Source organism: Pomacea canaliculata, linkage group LG3, assembly GCF_003073045.1.
Source record: "Pomacea canaliculata isolate SZHN2017 linkage group LG3, ASM307304v1, whole genome shotgun sequence".
In the NCBI taxonomy this organism is placed as follows: Eukaryota; Metazoa; Mollusca; class Gastropoda; order Architaenioglossa; family Ampullariidae; genus Pomacea; species Pomacea canaliculata.
In genome coordinates, this window is record NC_037592.1 from 37,570,651 (window position 1) to 37,591,714 (window position 21,064).

Sequence of the window (21,064 nt, forward strand, 5' to 3'; positions counted from 1 at the left end):
AAATTTCCCGACTTCTATTTCCTGTTTAATAGTTGGTGTTGAATTTATTCGAGACCAAAGAATAACCGATAGTCGAACCCTCAATGTGTCCCACAACGTTTTTGGACTCAATATCTAACGAACACTGTAGGAATTTAGTGGAGATCAGAAAAGATGAGAAACTTACAAGGCTAAATAAAAATAATCATTATCTTGATGGCTATGGTATCATTGCAATTATTAGAGCTACCATATATGTTGTTCAGTGGAAAAAAACACCTTTTTGCAACATGAATGGCGTTCTTTTGGTTACAAACGATCATTGACGGACGGTCACTTTCTTAAAGACAAACCTGAATGGTTTGCTTTTTTTAATTAATAGATTGGTTTTGGAGGCTGAAATGTACAGGTAATGTTTATACCGCCTATATCTACCGATATATGGGGGGGGGAGGAAAAAATTAAGCGCAAACCATGAATGTTGGTCTTCAAGCTGCGATAAATCACACTTGCCTTTACTCACCTACTCTCGGCAGATTATGTGTCTGCTGTATTCACACAGTGTATTAACTTTTCAGACAAAGACTGGGTTCCATCACAACTCGATGACCCACGCATTCAATAGTCCCAGTGGGAGTACGAAATTACAACTTTCCGCCGGAATTATTAAACGAGTAGAAAGTAGTCAGTTTGCAGACAGAAAGTCTTCCTTTATGGTGGCTTCTTCTAATTAAATCAGACACAACCATGTAAATGTAGACATCGCTCTGTGAACAACCACAGATCAGACCATGACTACCACACGAATCTAACTCAAAAGTGGCAGACGACACCTTCAAGTTGCCGCTCTGCGCATGCTCGGAAGTCCTTCAATTCTACAGGAAGTCGTTTGGCGTGTCAAGTTTCACGTGGCGTATCTTGGCTTAGTTGTAAACCACAAATATCCCTATACACGTCCACGAGCAAACCAATAAAGCTGTTTATCGTTGTTACGCCCTTTAAGCGTGTGGATGTGATGATCATCAGCACCAAATGTGACTGCCTCAAGAATTTACAGCTTCAATAAGCTATTTCCATTCTTCTACAGTGACTCAAAAAGTGCGAGGGATCAAACTGAATGCGAAACAAAGTTATGGAAGTCGAATTAACTGTGGGTTAGAAAAGATTTCCATTCATCTTAATCGAGATGTTTTGAGCGTAAACTAAAAAGGGTTGCTTATCAATTGGAAATTTTGCACAGAAGGAGCGACTGTACTCTTACTAATACCAAAACAAAGTCGTGTACATTGCGGGCCATATAGAATATTTAGACTTTGCTTACCAACCCTATGTTTTTCTAGGTTTACAAAGAAGTATACAGAAAAGTAAAAAACAAAACAAAAGCAAAACAAACACCAGAAGCAAAACAAAGTGGAAAAAATATAATAACGTGAAACAAAAGCTGGAAAAAAATTGATTTAATCCTTTTCAAAAGGTGACAAAAAATTGGAATAAAATATGTACACCTACCTACAAAAATAAATTAAAAAAAAACCATGCACACCATTAAATAATCTGAAACCAAATAAGTAAACTTAAAAATGGACGGCATAATACTCCAAAATCACAGGAATGTAAGCAATTTCTTCTTTCTATTCACCCCATAACACTAGTTGCAATGCTGGACAAATGCAGGTGGGCTGTAACATTCTCAATCAGCTACAATAGCGGATGGATTTCTGTCCAAAATTCAGTACCATTTACTATAAGTACTTAGGTTATTTCAAATACTGCTGAGTATTACACTTATAATGCATTCTGCATATGTTCAACAGAAAATGATACAAATTAATATGCTTTAAATACGCAGTCTACAAAGAATGTCTTACCTTCATATACAAAATTTTGTGAACGTTTTCAGTGCAAGCACAAAATGGTGCCAGTTACACATTTGTATTAAATCTTGCTATATAAAACTTTTTTGGTAACTGTTTAGAGAACTTTTACCTTCCAGTCAGCTTCTAAATATATATCAATAACTGAACACAACTCTCAAACTCCACAACTGGTAACTTAACCTCAAATTATCATCATATAAAAAAGATCAAAATGAGATTCACCTGTAGGCAGATGAAAGAATGCCACCATTAAGACATTCTACATGCACATGCACAAACTTAGATATCCAACTCATTCACATGTACAAGACAATGTGTACAATCAATGCATCATGTGCAAACACACACACCACCCCAGCTCTCATTTCTATATTCACATAACAGTTAAATTGTCCTTGTGGATAAATAAAGTTGTATTTATAAATATAAATAGTACTCAATAATTAATAATTCTTTTTTCATCCTCTTGGTCACAAGAATTGTGCACAAAAAACGGACACTCAATGCACACCAATGATTCGCTTGCCAGGGGTGTTTCTTCATTTTTATTCAGACTAACAAAATTGTCATATTTCTGTCTGTGCATCATCATGCTATCCATTTTTTTTTGATATTACTTGATACAGACATATTTTACAGACTCAACCTTTTATTATGCACCAAACAGGCTACAATTAGGAAGTAATTGTCTGATTTATTGGTTCACCAACAGACACCAACAAATATACATAAGCCCAGAAGCTATGTCCCACAGCTTTAACAGGTATTAAGGTGCAGTACACAACAATTTTGAAACTGTACAGCTGACAACTAAATGAGATTTTGATTTACAGCTTTAAATTTTAATTTTTTAACTTTGCTGTCAGCAGCTTCTTAAAAAAAAAATCTCCAGCTCTGAACATTAACATCTGTCTCATGTGTGCTTACTTTTCTCTACACCAATTGCTACTTTGAAAATAAGAGGGAGAGAATCATATAGGTGTAAAAGGTGATGACTTATAAGGGAGTAAAGAGCAATCTGAGATTGCAACACCAAATGAAAATTTACAGTTGATGACAAATGCAGGTATCACAATCACAATCCAAATGACATCCTGTTCACATACATTAAATGAATAATGTGGCATTACATACAAATGCCATGCTGTCAAAGCCTTTCACAACTCAGTTTTTGGGTGGGTTTTTAGTCTTCAAAACACAAAAAATGCAAAATATGCGTAATAATTTTTATCGTAGCTAATAAATTCTCTTAACAACTCTAAAAACCATGGTTGTATGTCAAAAGAAAAATAACAAATCAAAATACAGCATAAAAAAATGCTCATTTTTTTTTTTTAAAAAAAAGGGATAATTATTAACAGTTATCAATAATCTGGACAGAAAAACAAAGCAGATGGTAACTATTAAAACCTCGCAGAAGATTAAAATGTGAGCTGTAAATAGACATTCAAATACTAAGTTTGATTTTGTAATACCAGAATTGTTTAAAATCGACTTCTGAATCTATTATCAACAATGATCAGAGGAAATTAAAGTACATTGATAGTGGCCTTATCCATCTAGTAGTCTAAGGGAGCTAAGTCATACAATCAGCTGAATTGTGGAGTTGTCTTTTCTAATAAAATAGCAAGTTCACAGCATTATACAATTAAATACCTTCTGTTTTATAGGCAGGGCAGCAGTAGAACATTTTGAAATGGTGTTGTCATTCTAAAACTTATGAGTATGAAGTGAAACAGATGACTTCCTGCAATCTTAGATACTTTGCACTGATTAGGTTGCCTAACTAGAAGATGACTTTCAGTTATAAGAACTGTCTTAGCAAATCAGTCCATTGACTATTTTGCTCTTCTTCTTCTTGTGGATTTAATCCACAAAAAGATAAGCTAACAAAGAAAGTGACTATTTTAAAAAATGGATCTGCTTTATAATAAATGGAGATTTTTGCATATCACAACTATGTTAAGCACAAAACTTAAATTACCTTCGATAATAAATTAGCGCAACCTTTGAGGTACAACTAAACCCTCTTATTAGATGAGCTATGGCATAATGCTCCAATTTTTTTTTTTAAATCATTCATCCACAGTCAAAAAGGCTTGAGTTGTTTTTTTTTTTTCACATACCTCGAGAACACCTATTTGATCATGGAGGATAAAGAACAAATGTATATAAACACTCAATACAGTGTTGTATTTTTTTCACTATAATGTACAATTTCAGAAAATAAGATTGTAATCACAGCTGTAATAATTTTCTTTATATATATAATAACCATGTAGTAGTGCTGTTGCTCAACAAATTTTATTTCAAAGCAAAGCACTTATTTGAGAATGTGGTGCTGCTGTAAGCTGACCAACTGCTGTCATGAGCAACTTGGGGCAGAAAGGAGCAGGGTTTACAATCACATTCAAAACAGGCAAGCGTCGAATATCACACACACTTGCACATCTACACAGAAATGCACTTCGATGCTTTGCTGTGCCAGCACATGCAGAATTTTCATAGGCAAAACTTCTTTAGCTTTTGCAACTTTTAAGGTATAACAAACACTGAAACAGTGTGTGTATGCATATGTGAATGTTTGAGAAGGAGGGTAGAAGAGAACAGGAAAGAAAAAGGTGTAAGGTGTTTTTACTTCAGTTAATATTGATTTGTTACAGTATGTAGCTTATTTAACAAATTCAGCCTGTTGGAATATCTTGTATTTACCCATCTTATTATCATCATTATTTAATTTATCAATGTTTATTGTTTTAAACTGTTGATCACGACTCTTAGTAAAATGTTGTTATCAACAAACATTTAAAAAATTTAAACTATTAGTTTTGCTGAATAAGAGTTAATAAAAAGGAATTGTATAGTAGCATGTTAGCAGCAAAGTGAGATATGTGTCTTCAGATCTTGAACAATATTTTATTTGCTGATGTATTACCATCAAATATATTCTCTTCCATTTTCAGTATCTCTTGACAAATTAAGAGTAGGCCTGCATGACACAAGCATCAGTGAGATTTTTGTTACATACATATACACGCTCCTAGATTTAAAATGGTAATGGGCATGAATGCATGGCAAAATGAGACACAATGCGCTGGCAGCCTAGTCAAGATTAGTTTAATACATGTGACCAGTTAGTTCCATATTGACTTCCATCCAGTGGAATATCTAACTAATAAATATATGACAGTATAACTTTTTGTAACATTAATTTCCAAAAGCATGTGTGCAACTTGAAATTACCATGAATAAAGGAATGGATAAATCAATGCATTCCAAGAGAGAAAGCCCAGGAGATGTTTCACAAATTTAGCATCTGCAAACAGCCAACATTGCAATGCAAACCAGACATTCTCAGCATCCAACACTGTCTTGTAAACGAGCACTTCCCTGTGCTTCTGATTCCCACTACAACCTGATGGATTCCTAGAGCAAGCTAAATGTCTGCCTATACCATGTCTCAGGTAGTCAGTGAGAATTGAAGAATTCATGCATCTGGTGCCAGATAGCAAGGGATTTAAAGATACAGAGGGCCAGTGCTGAAGCCAGAAGTCACTGAAGCAGTGAATCCAAGTCATTGTTCTTGCTTTTCCTGCGTAAGACAAACTAGTCTTTGAGTCTGATAAAGATATCTTTTTTAAAATATTTATTTTCTTCTTTTGCAAAACTTCATGCACACAACGTTAATCTTAGTATCTCATCATGTATCCTCATGCATGTGTATGCACATCTGTGTAATTTGTGCTTCATGATCAAACCTCTCAGTTCCAGTTGCTTACCTTCTTCACTAAGATCTAGTACAAAAAATGAAGTAATATTTTAATAAATAGTATGATATTTAATAGTTTAAGAAATATTTAAAAGGGTGTGTGAATTATGGTTGTCTTATTGGAGGTTTAAAGATGTATGAAAACAAGATGCAAGCCAACTGTGCCTAATGAGCGCTAATTTCTCTAAAATTGCCTCCTGTAACCAATGACAAATAAACGTATAAATGGAAAGTTTGGAAGCTCCCTCTGGCAACCATCACCTTATCAGTCAGCAGCCTACTGTTATGGTTGCCATGGTGACACATTCACTAGGAACATTCATGACTGCATCAACTCAAAAAATGCAGTGCATGTGGCTTTCACTTCTTAATACTTAGCCATAAAAGTAAATCCTCACTTTTTGGAGCTCTTAGGCCTCGAAGCAGTTTTAGGTCGGCCAGACTTGGAAGATTTGGATGTCTTGGGTCTAAGAGCTTCCTCTGCCCCTTCTGCTGTGTAGGCCAGGTATACGTGGGAAAGGTCTACTGCATCATTCTTGAACAGTTTTTGAGAGAGTGCAGTTAGTGGTACAACACAGTTAGTGTAAGAAAAAAATGTGTAGTACTACGTACCCTGTTCACCTGTATCATAATTTACCTAAATCTTTAACAAGTGAAGTACAGTTAGGGTTGTCAATAAAATATTTTGATTCCTCATTCAAAGATGACTAAAGACTAATGACAGACGAAACAGGTAGATAGCATCATTTGATTATTTTAGTTAGGACATGAAAATCTCCAACAATTAATGGCGGTTGTACAGACAAAAAACATTCAATACATGGTCAGATGGTGAAAGGATCTTCTTTCCCACCTGAGTCCTACCCCTCATCAACGACCTGCAAGGTGTGGCTAAAGCTAGTCGCATATCACTGGAGATGTGATTTTTTTCTCTGTTCACAGTGACTAATTGATGACTGGTTGAAAGGGGCTGGTTGTGTGTTCATCTGACATTCCAGTCCATCATGTGTAGGAATATATGAAGTTCAAGTAAGGGTATAGGAACTTCACTGGCACTTGTCAGCATGTCATCAAAGGCAAGTTCTCTGAGGCAGAGGTTAATATGTCTTTTCAGCCTTCTTTTCATGCCAAGGGACTTTCTTCAAGACTGTAACTTGAGCCAGAAGAGCAAAGACTTGGAAGAAATGGACACATGCATTAGAGAACCATTCAGTGAAAACAGAACACCGAGACTGCCACCTGCTGTCATAGAAACTCCAAGGACTATGACATCAGAACTTGGGCTAGCTGTGAGAGGTAGATGCCATTTGGATAAGAGAACATCCGTTTGGCATAGACAGTGTAGCTAGGTGAACAAACAGTCATCAAATAAAACCTGTAACTGGGCTGGGACAGTGCTCAGAATACATCACTTAAGGTGCAGCTGTCACTCTCCGGCATGGTTGGGGAAGTGGGGAAGTGATGATGGCAGTCACATGGAGCACTGGAGGGTAACTATTATAGGAGATAACAGTAGTTTAGCATTTTAAAGTACGAACAGTCTGGTAGCAATGGGACCCCTTTTGGATGAGCCATGCTGTTCCCTGTATCTGCATGATATGCATTATGACGGTGCCAATGAATTATAGGTGTAATAGTCCCAACAATAAAACATGCAATAGCCTCTCCTACCTTGTCTTTATCTTTCTCAGGCTGTGGGGACTGTTTACGCATGTTGTTGCCAGTGTACGCCACACATCGCAGCTGCCATTCCCCAATATCTTCATTCCAGTGAACATGCTGCTCTATCATTTCCTGTTGATATAGCAATTCAAATGCTTAAGGTTATGCCAAACCTATTAAAATATGCTCCTTTTTCAGTATTTTTACCTAGACCACAAAGAAGACTTATTTCACAAGATACAAGATACTTACCCTGATAGAGTTTGGTAACTTAAGTCATGTAGGCATGACAATCTGCATCAATTTGCTAGCAGTAATTATAAAGTGTGTTTAAAATATAGGATGTCATCCAAGAAATCCTGCTTTTACCTGGTACTCTGGTGGAATGAAGTTGTCAATAACCAGCATTTGTAGTTTTAGCTCACGACTTAGCTGCCGAACATTTTCAAGCAGCCCTTCCATCTCCCTCTGATGCTCCTGCTGCATGTCTGCCATCTGCTTACAAAAGTGCATATTTTAAGCAAAACAAGATCCATGTGATCATGAACAGCCTAATAACCTCAACTAGTTGCTATTGCAGGTCTCATGATCAAAATCTCAACAACAGAAATTATTTGACAGTAAACAACCCTTTTGTTAATTCTGTCCATGAGACACAAGTGGTTGTCTGCTGTAAATATCTTTTGACAGGAGTGTATTACAGAGTAAAAGTGTTTTCTATTTGCTTTTACACTTTTTATCAACAACTTCTGTATCAGCTACACAAGGCAAGATTGAGAGAAAAAAAGGGAGTGGGGAAGGAAAGGGACAGTGCAAGTCATCCTTTTCAATAGTGTATTCTGCTCATTAACTTTGTACTGCTGCTGCTGCTACTGTAGCATATTTTTCTTTGTAGTTTAACTTTTACAGTAATGAAAAGAGTCTAAAATTAGCTTTTGAAACTTGAATCACAATTCTTAGAATTTTTTGGCACACTGTGTTCTCTGTACTGAGTTTCTGTGTTCTGATCTGTTTAGCATGTGTATTAGCATTTTTTTAAAACTAGAAATATGAGCAGTAGTAGCAAAACAAAACAAATCAGATGTATTTACTGCAAATATCAGCTAACATTCTAAAATAGTATTTTGAAGCCAAAACAAATGTTAATTTACTCAACGCAAAAATTGTAATCAAAGTTATACAGAACCTATACACAGTTCACTCATTTCTGGAGGTTTCCAATGCCAGTTAGACAACAGACAAAGCTGTTCTCTTTCCCTAAAATTCTATTCACAATTATGATAGGAAGAATGAAGTGCCAAGTGATAATAAGAAGAATAGGTGATTACTAAAAGTATACACGATACATACAGCAATAAAGGTTACTACAAACAAATGGAGGATGGTATTCCAAACTGAGCTGATTGTGATGTCATGTCAACGCCTACTACCTGAAAGCTTCTGCTTAAGGAGACAAACACCCACCTCTGACTTAGCCTGCATATACATGGTCCATACTTTCTTAAGCTTCTTGGTCTTGCCAGCAACTTCCTCTTGCAGACTGGAGTATTTCTCTTCAATGTCAAGTCTTTCTTGCTGAAATGCACAGACCACAAAAATTAGCCACAATGAGCATAACCAGCTACAGAAAAACACTGATAATGCTGAGATATAATGATGTGTTAACTTTTAGAATGGGACCACATGTTCACCTTTATCAAGGTAAACTTTAACCTTGTACTCCTCTGTCAACTTGTCTCCTTTGTCACATCTTTTTTGATTCTAGTTCCTTCCACTCCGTATCAGTCTTAGCCTAAATCTCAACTATCTTTTCTTTAGAGATCTTTCACAAAGAAACAAACATAAAATAAATAAAAAGAATTTTTACATAAAATCTTACAAAACTGCTGTCACCACTAATGATAACTACCAAACCAGAATCCAAACCTCCTTTTCCTGAAGTTGCTTGCGTAAAAGCTCCTCTTTCTTCTTCCTCTCTTCTAGTTCTTTTGCACTTTCCTGTAGCATCCGTTCTTGCTCCTCTGCCTTTTCTAGGAGGTTTTCTCCACCTACAATAATTTTGCGCTGAATTGCAGCAAGCTTGTGTTCTAGCTGCTCTTGCTCCTCTCTGCAAAAAGCAAGAGATAACATTTTCTTTTTTCCACTGACTATAGTGCACAAAGTGTGAAAAGCAAGCATTTAAAAGACTGACTTATGGATTTCATAAGATAAAAAGAGAACTTGTGAAATTAATACTTGTACTTTCTCTTACTGCATGTCACATGCGTTCACAACATATATGCACACCTACACTTAAACACACCAACAATCATACACACACAAATGATAAGCCCTCACTTGAATTTTCTGAGTTCGCTCTCCTTTTTATCAAGGTCAGCTTTGACCTTGTTACGTTCCTCCTCTGCCATGTCCTTCTTTGATTCTAGTGCCTTCCGATCAGCATCAATCTTAGCCTGAATCTCAACCATCTTTTCTTTGGAGATCTTTTTTTTACCTGAAAATAATGTGGCTCTATGAAAGCATCCTTGGATTTTAAACAAAAATGTCAGAAAAAACTCAGCTCAAATTAAGCCACTTATAGGTCAACCGAGCCAATATCTTTCGTCCTGCATATCACAATCTCAGTGGCTGCCTCAAGTATATAACAAATACACAACTTGGGCATGTTGTGTCAAAGATATATGCATGTTTTGTGGTATGCAGGACAGATACTACTCTACCAACCAATTACAGTCATCAGATTCCAAGAACTGTATGATGTGTGCTTATACCTAGAAGGAATTAAATTTATTGTGCACTTCCACAAATATCTACGATACATGCTAGCAAGGTAGATATGTGCATGTCATGCATGTGAAAAATTCAAAATTTAAATATATATATATTTACTATAGGTAATGTTTCAAATATTCAACAACTCAAGAGATGCTTTGAACACTGATAATTTCATGATGATGGGCATCATCAAAGTATTTGGTCCTATCATTTTCAGGAGGCCTACTTATGACCTGTGTCTTTTTACCAGTAACATATGGTTTCTGTTAAGACCTGTGATCCTAACCTGTAATGTTTGATGGATAATTATGTAGCTAAAGGGTGATTTTCTTAATAGTAACCATCCATATAACGTTAAGCATTTATGGCCTAAAGTTATCCTGAGATCACTAATTCTAAATTAATCACATCTTGATCTGTACAGAATACTGGAACTCTGAACAGTTCAAGAGAAGATGCTAATAAACATTCTAAGAAAGACTATATCAAAGTCGTAATCTCACCAAAAGCCTTTACTAATATCCACACAACTGTCACTTTGAAGATAAGAATGCAATCTATCATAAAATAAAAGCTAAACTAGATCATAAATTTCCTTACAATTGTCCAAATACTATACCTGAATTTGTTTTCACTTACTTTAAAATTAAAGCTTAATGATAGCTTTGCATTTTTATTTGCAATGTATGGATAATTATAAGAAAAATTAAACTTTAAAAATAGCAAGGATATATTAACAGAAAATATATATTCACTTGCATTTATTCACATATAGTTCAACTATACATCTGTTAACATCTCCAACATCATTCCATGGTGTTTGAAAAAAAAACCCAGTGATGTATGGATTAAAATCAAATGATTCTCTCTTAAAAAAAAAAACAAAAAAAAAAACAAAAAACAGGAATTCACAAAGCATAAATCAAAGAACTAAATGGTAAAAATTAAATTGATCTGTTTACACATGCAGTGTCAACCAAACATGGTTTTAAGCAAACAAAAGTATAATCCAACTGCTTCATTGCTATTTACCTTCTCCTTCTGCTGCTTGATCAGAACAGAGTTCAATAGTTTGTTATTAAAATTATCTTTTGTCTGATTATACCTATATATTGATAAACTATGGTATAACCAGAAAACCTCAATAGTATTTGCTACATTAGTACTAGATTTGATCAACTCTTCCTCTTTAGCAAAATCTTGCAAAAAGTCTCTGAGTTTTACATTCAGTAACCAAACCTCGAAGACTCAGAATCAGAGTCAAAAAAGGGCACAAAACCAAGGATTTTCACAAGCAGTTCTTGTTGGTAAATATGAAATGTGCCAGAGGTGAAACATGCATACACATGACTGAAAACTCCACACTAGTTCTTCCTAATTCTGATTTTGTTTAGGCTTCTTAAGACCGCTTGATTACAAGAAAATTAACAACTAATTTACAGAACTAAACTTAGTTCTATAACTTAATTTCACACAAACATTGCTGGCACTGGTTCAGTTGTGGACTGATGAAAAATGCAAAAAAGAATGTAGCCAAGACCACAACATAGACATTCATGGAACTATTTTCCCCTTTATGTCTTTATGGCCAGAAGCACATAAAAATAAAATGCTTCCAGTCACATTCAGACAAGGACACTGGCATAATTTATACATCAGTTTTATGACAGCAAACAAGGATACATCAGAAAAATAAACAACAAAAAAAAAACCAAAAAAAACCAGCCTATTTAAAACAGGAGCATGATATAAGAAACTAAATACTATGCTTTTTTGGACAGAGCCAGTAAGTCTGGCTATATATTATGACAGGCAAAGTCACAACAAGCATTTATTTCTGTGTTTATTATATGTAAAACAGGAGATTAATGTTTGGTGATGCAAAGGGTGTTAACAATTAAAAGTACAGAAGTGATGCTAAGCACTATAATTTGAGATCATTGTCACCAGTGTTATAACCATAACACCCCAGCAAAAGCTCAATGCCCACGAACATATTTAAAATTATCTTTTCAAGCTTTTTTGCATCCACTTAAATTTCCAGAAGGAAAACACTTTCAAAAACAGTTAAGAAGAAATAAAGAAATACTTCTTACACAAAAATAAGAAGTAATTAAGTACAGTTTATAGAGAGCAAAACATAAACAAGCAGGCAAGTATGTTCAGGTGCACACACTCACCCTCGTCATCTTTAAGCCCCCCTGTCCACCCCACCTGCTTTGTGATTAAAAACTGTTAAAACTACCAACCTCAGATTCTAATAACTTTAGCTTAAAATTGCTTATTTAACCTTATTTTTTGAAAACAAAAACAAGCAACAAGAATCCCATACCTGTGAGTTCAAATTTTGCATGCAACACATTAAACAAAGCTTCCTAAAAACTGCCAGTTAAGACTTCCGAGCAATGCAAGTATGCAAATTTTCAGCAATCAACTTTTCCAAATCTTGTACCACACTTAAAATATTTTCAGTTGCAGAACCAAGAAAACAGCTTCAAGGCTCCTGCTAGCTTCATCAAGCTTTTAAGACCATGACCATGCAGACAGTTAACAGCTGCCATCCAGTGCATGCAATTGTGGCTCTCAGCACAACATGACTCTTTGTGTGCCTAAGCGTGCAAGCATGTGTCCATGCATGCACATGTATAATTGTTGGCTTGTGACTACAAAATGACTTTTCATGATGGAAGAGGACATCTGATCAATGCAGAAATATTTAGCAGATGGTAAAGTAAAATACAGAACACAAAAGGGAGCCAAAATAACCACAGATAGAATTTTTTTTCAAGTTTACATTAGAAATGCTTCATAGCCCTGCATGCTTTCTGCGAACATAGCTGTAGTAATTATACTCACTGTCACTCCCTGTTCCAAACATATAGCATTGGATAACTTTTTTTTTTTAACCAGATACTACTGTACATTCAATAGCATTCATATTAGAATTTGGGGGTCAATTAAATGGCTTCATATTCTACCAGTGGGCAGCAGCAAAATGAAGTGGTCAGAAATTATGGAAAAAGAAATCCTTTTATAAGAGCTTGTTCTTAGATTTTAAAAACCTTGCGTCCTGCTAAGATATTGGAAAGAGCTAGATACCACAGGCTGATAATCATGAACAATAAGCTTTTATAAGTTTTTTTAAAAAATAAATAGCAGATCATTTGCTCTTTGTTCAGAAAAAATTCAGAAGCACATATAGTTGATTTTCAAATCCATCTACATTTCTCCCCTCGTCCCTAATTTTTTTTTTTTGGGGGGGGGGGGGGATGGAGTAATGTTTACGGTGTTTTAAGACAACTCAGCAATTAAGCGTATTACCAGGGTTTGTCAAGCCCTGTAAACAAGTACCGTATCCAGACATATTACATGTTATAATAATAAGATCTGAACAAAGAACTTAGGGTCATCACTCTCTAGGTAAAAAGCACTTTTAATGTTCTACTGTTGAACCATCCTGCTTTGATAAATAGGTTTATACACTAGTGAATGAAAGTTTAAGTAACATTTCTAAGTCAGTCGTGACATTACATATTATCTTTAAGACTACAAATAAAAGACCCACGTGAAATAGTGTTGTAAATAAATATTAAAGTTGTTCATTGTAATAAAAAAAATCAAAAATATCCACTATAGCTACACAAGCACTTCAGTAGCACTGTTCCACTATACACATGGGTCATACATTATTAAAATAAGTCAAAGCATAACTGTAATAACATTACAGAATAGGTGTTAGAGAAAATGCCAATGAGTCATTACAAAAATCTGCACATCACGGATGGGTTCAGCAAAATAAAATGTCTTTCACCTCAGGAGGGGTTGCTATGTTTTCCTTTGGAAAAGAGTACAGAAGCATGCTGACCTCCAACAGGTATGATTGTTAGTCAACAGTTTGTTTGAAACTTAAAATCCAGGTAAAAAAAGATTCAAACATTAGTATCTATCATTTAAGCCCAATTTACCACTTCTTATCTTTTCCTTTAAAAAAAAACAGGCAAAGAAAAATCCAATTTAACCCACTCTGCGTAAAGCATAAAGTAAAGAACAACCTCCAATTACTTGTAAAGAAGCCAGTGTATTTTTCTTGCAAACTATAGCTGAACATCATCTAATTCTCTCCCATGAAACTCTCGAGACATAATTATCTCAGGGTTTGTCAAGTAATTCTGCCACAGAGCTTTTGACAGAATTTTGAAAACAAAGATATCTCTCGTATAGTCTGAAATTTCCAGACAAAGCAACTATTTTTAAAGCAATTATTACCTCTCTTTTTTTTCACTTTTCTTCTCACACCATCTTCTCCAACCACTTCTTCCTCTGAACCACTTTCTTCTTCACTCCCTCCTTCTTCATCAGTAACACCTGCAGAAACAGGAAACAAAATTTCATGTTCAGTCAGGGGGAAAAAAAACACCTATCTAATCATTAAGTATTATGATTGGTTTCTGTCTACAGCCATTTTATGAACATACACAGCGAATACATCCAAGCCAGTTTCATACGGCCTACAGCAGCGGTTCTCAACCTTTTACTTGTGACGGCCCCCTGACAAACAACGTCCGCGCGGCCCCCTTAGCCACCAACGTAAGTTAATTTCACTAAAACCGGTATAAGAAACTTTTAAAAAATGACCACCTTTGCACCCCCCTTGTAAGCACATCGTGCCCCCCAGGGGGACGCACCCCACTGTTTGAGAACCGCAGGCCTACAGTTTGATATCTTAATATAAATAACACCAGCATACTCAACGTCCTGGTTACAACCAAAAGCAGCTGTAAGCCACAGGGCTTATGCTAAGGCTAAATTCTTTGAGGTCCCAGGGACCCCTTCTTCAGATTTTTAAGGGGTCCCTGTTCTTCGCCCAAATTTGAATGGGACCCCATTGACGAAAATTGAAGGGGTCCTCTGAACTTTTAATGCGTACTGTACGCAATTTTTTGCGTAAGCAGAAGCCCTGAGCCACTTCCTACATAGCTATTTATGCAGATGTCTCTGTGCATTGGTTGCAGGCTGCCCCCATACCTTCTCCATAAACTTCACAAAGTACTGAGCTCTGCTGCACGTCTGGTGCTTACAGCTATGAAACAGAGCCCTGTCACTCTTCTCCTTCATTTTCTGCACTGACTACCCATCCAGAAAACACACAAATCCTCACAGGAACATAGTAAATATCGTAACAGATGTGCTGATGAACATTTGACACAAAACTTCACGCAGATCAACCGGCAAATATGAAAGTGAAGAAAAGCAGCCACCGTCTAGCCAGTAAGGTGAAGGGACATCTCTTTCTAACCATTCTTTAAATGCACTGCTTAACAGATTTCTATGACTAGATGCATGCACTCATTGTGAATACTTTCTGTATTGTGAAAGATCTCTAAAGAATACTCTCCTTTGTGGATTTTTAAAAGGATAGTCATTTGATCTCTATTTGCTATTTATCATGTGCCAGTTTTTTTCTTTTGTTCAAAGGCTGTGTCTTTATTCAAATAAGAGTGAAGCAGGTAAAAGTCTCATTCACCTTCAAGTCTCTATATTATTTTTGTTAACACCAAAGGGAAAAATATCCTAAAGCATATAACAAGTCTTAAGACTCAAGAATCATTGTAAAAATGATTAATAAACTTTCATGAAGTTTAAACTCTCACACAGGACCCAATAATGCACTTACCCTCCTCAAGCTGCTTACGAAGATCCTCAATTTCCTTCTGAAATTGTCGCAGAAGGGCATCCTTAGGGTCTTCATTAATCTTAGCTTTGTTCTTTATGTTCTTAGCACGGTTGGCATAGCGCAGTGTGCTAATGGTCTCATCATAGTTGTAGTCAGCTGGTCCGACGTTGGCTATCTGTAGAAAAAAATACAGAAAAGGAAAATCTTGACAAACATATGGTAAATACAGTAATCCCTCACCTATCATGGGGTTTTATAACTTCCAGAAATAGGTGAAAATCTGAGAAGTAGCAGCATTATGTTAATTTTATATATATATATTTTAAGGCTTTATAAACCCTTCCCACACTCACACACTCTTATAAACACTTCATATGCACTTTCTGCACTTAAACCTACATAATTTTAACAACATATAAAATTCTATATGGGTATTAACCAGTGAAGTATATTACAAGTTGAATGATTCATAACTATTATATAAAAACCTGAAAATCCTGTGATATAGCAAAAGTTCCCTGATACAGAATTAGTTTTTAAAAAAAACAAAAAAAAAAACAACAAACCTTTGCTACAGTGAAGCCGCAATATAGCAAGGGATTACTGTAATTAGTTGTTCCTAAGTTCACAACTTTACAAATGGTTCACATTTAAGGTCTACGTCTGATAAGAGTAATTAATGTGGACAAGCATACATCTTTTTACACCATGAACATATACAATATATATATATGTACAAGACAAACATCAAGTGACAATCCAAATGGAAACCTGAATACTGTTTCTTGCAACCATGTCTTAAATTAAGAAAACAAGACTACTAAATTTATCTAGCAGCTTTTTTGCTCACACAGAGTGTCATATTTAGGAGAAATTCGTATTATTCCACCAAGAATGGTTACACTTCATCTTAATTCATATTCATATAAAATTCATCATGTTCACAGTGAATCTTTACTATTCTTCTAAGAATGGTAACAATTTATCTGGAATAATATTAAGCACCTACCATGCAGGTTTTGGAATTTCCACCTAATGAATCCTGCAAAAGTCGTGTCAGTTTGGAATTACGATAAGGAATGTGCGTGCTTTTGCCATCCACCAAAGAGGAGATTACATTGCCCAATGTAGAGAGAGACAGGTTGATCTTGGTTGCCTCCTTCAGCCTCTGACCTGTTGCGCCTGTCTTGGCTTGCCGTTCAGAACCCTTCATAAACACAAGAGTTTTCTTTTTTTAATACTACATTTAAAAAAAACTAGCAAAAAAGGTTATTTTGAACTTCCATATTGAGGAAGACTATTAACATCAGTTTCCAAAATGCAAACAATTGAATGTATATTTAATACTTCCCTGAATTTTTCATTTTTCTCCCTTATTATGCCAGTTTCAATAATAATGAACCAAAAAAAGTTCTCTCTTCACTTAATGCCTGATGAAAAAGAGACATACTGCCAAATCAACAAGATGCAGCTTGCCAACGCGGACATGTTGTTGTCCATCTGCTCCTTTTTCGCTACACTCTATGGTCAGAGTAAATATAGCATGAGATCTTGAGCTGTGAAGGTTCATGTTTGTTGCCCCTACAGACCCTGCAGCAGGAAGGTAACATTTGGAACCATTTGTCCAATTTATTATTTCCTCTAAAACTCTGCATCTACATAATTGCTGTCCCGCAGGTAGTCCTATTCTCCCACCCCCTACACACACAATCCCTGTTCTCAGTTATTATCAGACTATCGTCAAATGATGTTGATGTGCAAGTTTTATACTACTGAATATTAGGTGAGATAATTATTAACCATTCTTGGTAATGCATTTTTTATACATCATCTTTTTCAAAAAGAGAATGTACACAAAGCTTTAAGAATGAATCTTTCCTCTTCACACCTTTCTCTTTTTCCTGCTTACTACATGTTCTCTCTCTCCTGCTCATGACCCACCTAATTCTTCGCTCTTATTCCCTTTCTGTATAGGACATACAAAATGACACATTCACACATTTTATCATTCTTTTACTATCGTGATCCCCTTTCCCTCCATAGTAGAACAGTTTATATCAAGATTATATGCACAAAGGACTCACTATTCTTATTTCCCAATGTCATTATGCGATCCATATCATCAGCATTGTTTACAACAAATGCTGATAGATCTTTAACATAGACACCAACATCCGGTCTCTCTTTGACCTGTAAAGCAAAAAAAAACAAAAGTGCCCTGTATAGCAAATCAGCACATTCAGCATTCTGCACTGCAAGTTATATGTCTGCATCACCCCCTTTCACTGTGCCAAAAGCAATCCGGAATAGTGATGCTGATCAATTTTTTTTAAATCAGCATTTCACGCTCAAAGTCCGTTTAAATGATAACAACTTTACTAATGATAAATGACACTATATCCCCAATAGTCAGTAAATATATGTTTACTTAACTTCGTATATTAAGCTAATGTGTTAATATTGGCCTTTAACAAACACATCACAAGAAACTAAACTTTAAAAAAATGTATTGCACTATTTGATCTTTCAGTACTTCCCCATGGTAAATACTGCTGACCTCTAGATGCTGCGTCTGATCTTTGCCCAGAAGGTCCCGTACTTCTTCATTGTAAATCTCTAAATAGGAAACTCGCACAAGAAATCTGAAAAGAGAACAAGTCTTGATGACGCAAACAGTGATACAGTTTTATATCTACATACTAGGTTTCATAAGATTGTCTCATTGAGATTTTTAACTTCTGACGGAGATCTTTAAGAAGACATCTAAACAACTTATTAAAGCCCCTTATGAAAGACCTGTTTATAAGTTGACTCACCTTATATCTTCTTCAGCTTTTGCAATGTGGCCAAATACATGGGCAAATGAGTTTGGGATGATACCTCGCTTTTCTGGAATGGATCGGATCCCCTCCATGGTAAATGTTTTACCTGTGCCTGTTTGACCATAGGCAAAAATTGTGCCTGCCAAAGACAACATTATAGAACAGTCTAAACACCACATCAAAGCAAATACAAATAAATAAATATCAAAGGCACTCAAGGCAAGCTTTACTGCTAGGTCAACACATACCTCCATTTTTTTAAACTTTTTTTTTTTATATTGATATGCACTCTCCAATTTATCACCTAATCAATATGTTTCAGTATCATCTACCTTGCTGAAAGAATATATCGAAACATACTCTAAAAAACTTAAACTATATTATATATTGATACTTTCTTTTGACTTTAGAATGGTTTGTAATACAGGCAAGAGTAAACTGCAAGTATTGAGGTTAGAACACAACAGTAGAAAGATAGCTCAAATGTGCTACTTTCAGATGAATTAATCCTTTTGCAACATCATCATATGTGCAGATGTGTGTGTGATTATATGTATAATAAATGTGACTAGTTGTCTTTCTTTGTAAATGTTCTTGTTTAAGCCAAAGACTAACTTTTGTTCTAGGCTTGTGTCTTTATGCAGACAATAAAGACTAATGGATTGATAAGCCATCTTACCTCAAAATGGAACAGCTTTAATGAAAAAAATCTTTACAAAGACAAAAAAAAAACAACTATAAACTTACAATAAATCAATTAACACTACTTAAATTAAAACACCAAATAAAAAAGCATTTCTGGAAGTATGACATCTCCATAAATCTTTTTCCTTTGTTTTCTTGTAATCAATCTGGGTAGGTTAGTGTAAACGAATAATTTAAACTCTGCAGTCATGAATTTAAGGGGAAAATGGCTCAAGAGGCATAACATTTAAAACAAATATTGCTGAATGGAAAATTCATGACAAAATAATTCCTGAAGGATATTGGGGTTTCCTCCCTTAGGAGGACATACAATCTCACACCATATGATGGTTTCTACCATGCAAATATGCATGGAACAGCTCTTTGGCACGTTCAGCATTTTGTGCATGTGCAAGAGTGAATTGAACCAACCATTGTATCCTTCAAGGACGCAGTCTACCACAGGCCTGGCAATTTCATTGTAAACATCAAGCTGCTTGCAGTCTGACCCATAAACAATGTCAAATGTGAATGTCTTTGGAGGTTCCCCTGATGTACCATTTGGGTTGTTGACTGTAAGAGTACCTCTCATCTGGTCCACCTGAACATAATAACACTGATGAAACCTATCTAATCCACTGACATTACAGCAATGCATATATCAGAAGTGCCAATGTGTCTGACCAAAATAAATCCAGTTGAAGATAATTAATATACCAACACAAATAACAGTAAGTATTCATAGAGTCATCCTTATATATATATTCAGATAAGCAGCAGCAATATATTTGAAACACAACAAAATAAAACAGTGAAGGGAAAGGTGATAAGTCAGTATACAGCCTTGAATAAGTAACACTCAAGACCCCACATCATTCTTATATGCATGAAAACACACACATGCATGTGTTGAGGAGAGAGTGTGGGAGAAAGCCTCTGTTGGGGGTGTGCGCACGTAGGAGCAAAGTTTGTCCTATGTCTGAGATTTTGTTGAAAATCACTTACCTTTACCACTTCCTTGCATCCCTGTGTACCCTCCTTGTCATTTAAAGGTCGGCAACGGACAGCAACACGGACATTGTCCGTCTCTTTCATACTTTTGTTTTCCTGAAATAAAAACATATTAATATTGCTGCAGCGGCCTTGCTGTTACAGAAACGAATATGTTGACATAATCGCAGAAATTACAGTCGAGTATATCAATGTGTTTGCAATTAAAACTAAAAAATACCAGAAACAATATCAAAGCTTAACGAACACAAGTCAAAATAAATTATGCCTACCGGCATGGTGTATTTTCTTGTTTGGTAGCACCGGCGAAAGAGTCACTGAAAAAAAAAATTCAAAGGCCCATTTGCTCTTCTGCCCACATAAGCAGTTAGAGTCTATGTCAACATAACGCTCTACATGTCCGTCATGCTATGGGTTATGGCATGTTACAGACCCGCACAAACATATAGGTCTTCTCCGATTGGCTGAAATACTGGAGCTGCAGCTGCATCAGATCATGGATAGATAATAACACACGTTCATGATAATAGTTTGTGATCAGATCAAACTTTACCCTTTTTTTCAAAAAATCAACCTACACTGATCATTTGTTTCATTTTTTCCCCAGACCTGCTTAGTAACAATGTGTGCGTAAAGGAGAGTTTATACGGAAAAGATAACTGGATAGAACTGAATTTCGTTGTTGGGGCGGAGGTTTTTTTTTCGCATCTCTTCATGGTATGAACTCTTGGGTATAAAATTGCTCAATCACCGATGTAAATTGTTAATTTCCTTTTTTTTCAGTGATGCGATTTTAACTTAAATACACGTT

General features: G+C 35.6%; 1 protein-coding gene across 5 annotated transcripts; it reads right to left on the bottom strand.

Moving 5' to 3' along the window:
• Positions 1 to 1,420: 1,420 nt before the first annotated feature.
• On the bottom strand, positions 1,421 to 20,703 carry LOC112558983 (kinesin-like protein KIF3A). Of its 5 annotated transcripts, XM_025229769.1 has the most exons (19): positions 20,526 to 20,703; positions 20,248 to 20,349; positions 19,675 to 19,843; positions 18,553 to 18,697; positions 18,294 to 18,378; positions 17,821 to 17,926; positions 17,187 to 17,326; positions 16,746 to 16,943; positions 15,737 to 15,911; positions 14,329 to 14,427; positions 12,919 to 12,927; positions 11,095 to 11,106; positions 9,625 to 9,781; positions 9,214 to 9,394; positions 8,752 to 8,862; positions 7,657 to 7,782; positions 7,297 to 7,419; positions 6,024 to 6,160; positions 1,421 to 5,448 (listed from the first exon to the last, which is right to left on the bottom strand). In XM_025229769.1, exons 1-19 carry the CDS (start codon positions 20,529 to 20,531, stop codon positions 5,409 to 5,411), a joined length of 2,121 nt encoding a protein of 706 aa, XP_025085554.1. In that variant the 5' UTR covers positions 20,532 to 20,703; the 3' UTR covers positions 1,421 to 5,408. The 5 variants fall into 5 exon arrangements, with proteins under 5 accessions (XP_025085554.1, XP_025085556.1, XP_025085555.1 ...); XM_025229771.1 differs by lacking the exon at positions 12,919 to 12,927; XM_025229770.1 differs by lacking the exon at positions 12,919 to 12,927 and having other exon boundaries at positions 11,095 to 11,109.
• Positions 20,704 to 21,064: the final 361 nt, after the last annotated feature.

Bases quoted from the DNA above. Each gene is read 5' to 3' on its own strand.
- LOC112558983 (XM_025229769.1), bottom strand. The intron at 14,428-15,736 runs GTAAGTGCATTA...CTGTTTCTGCAG, and splicing joins TCGTAAGCAGCTTGAGGAGG to GTGTTACTGATGAAGAAGGA. The intron at 8,863-9,213 runs GTTTGGATTCTG...TGTGCATTTCAG, and splicing joins AGCAACTTCAGGAAAAGGAG to CAAGAAAGACTTGACATTGA.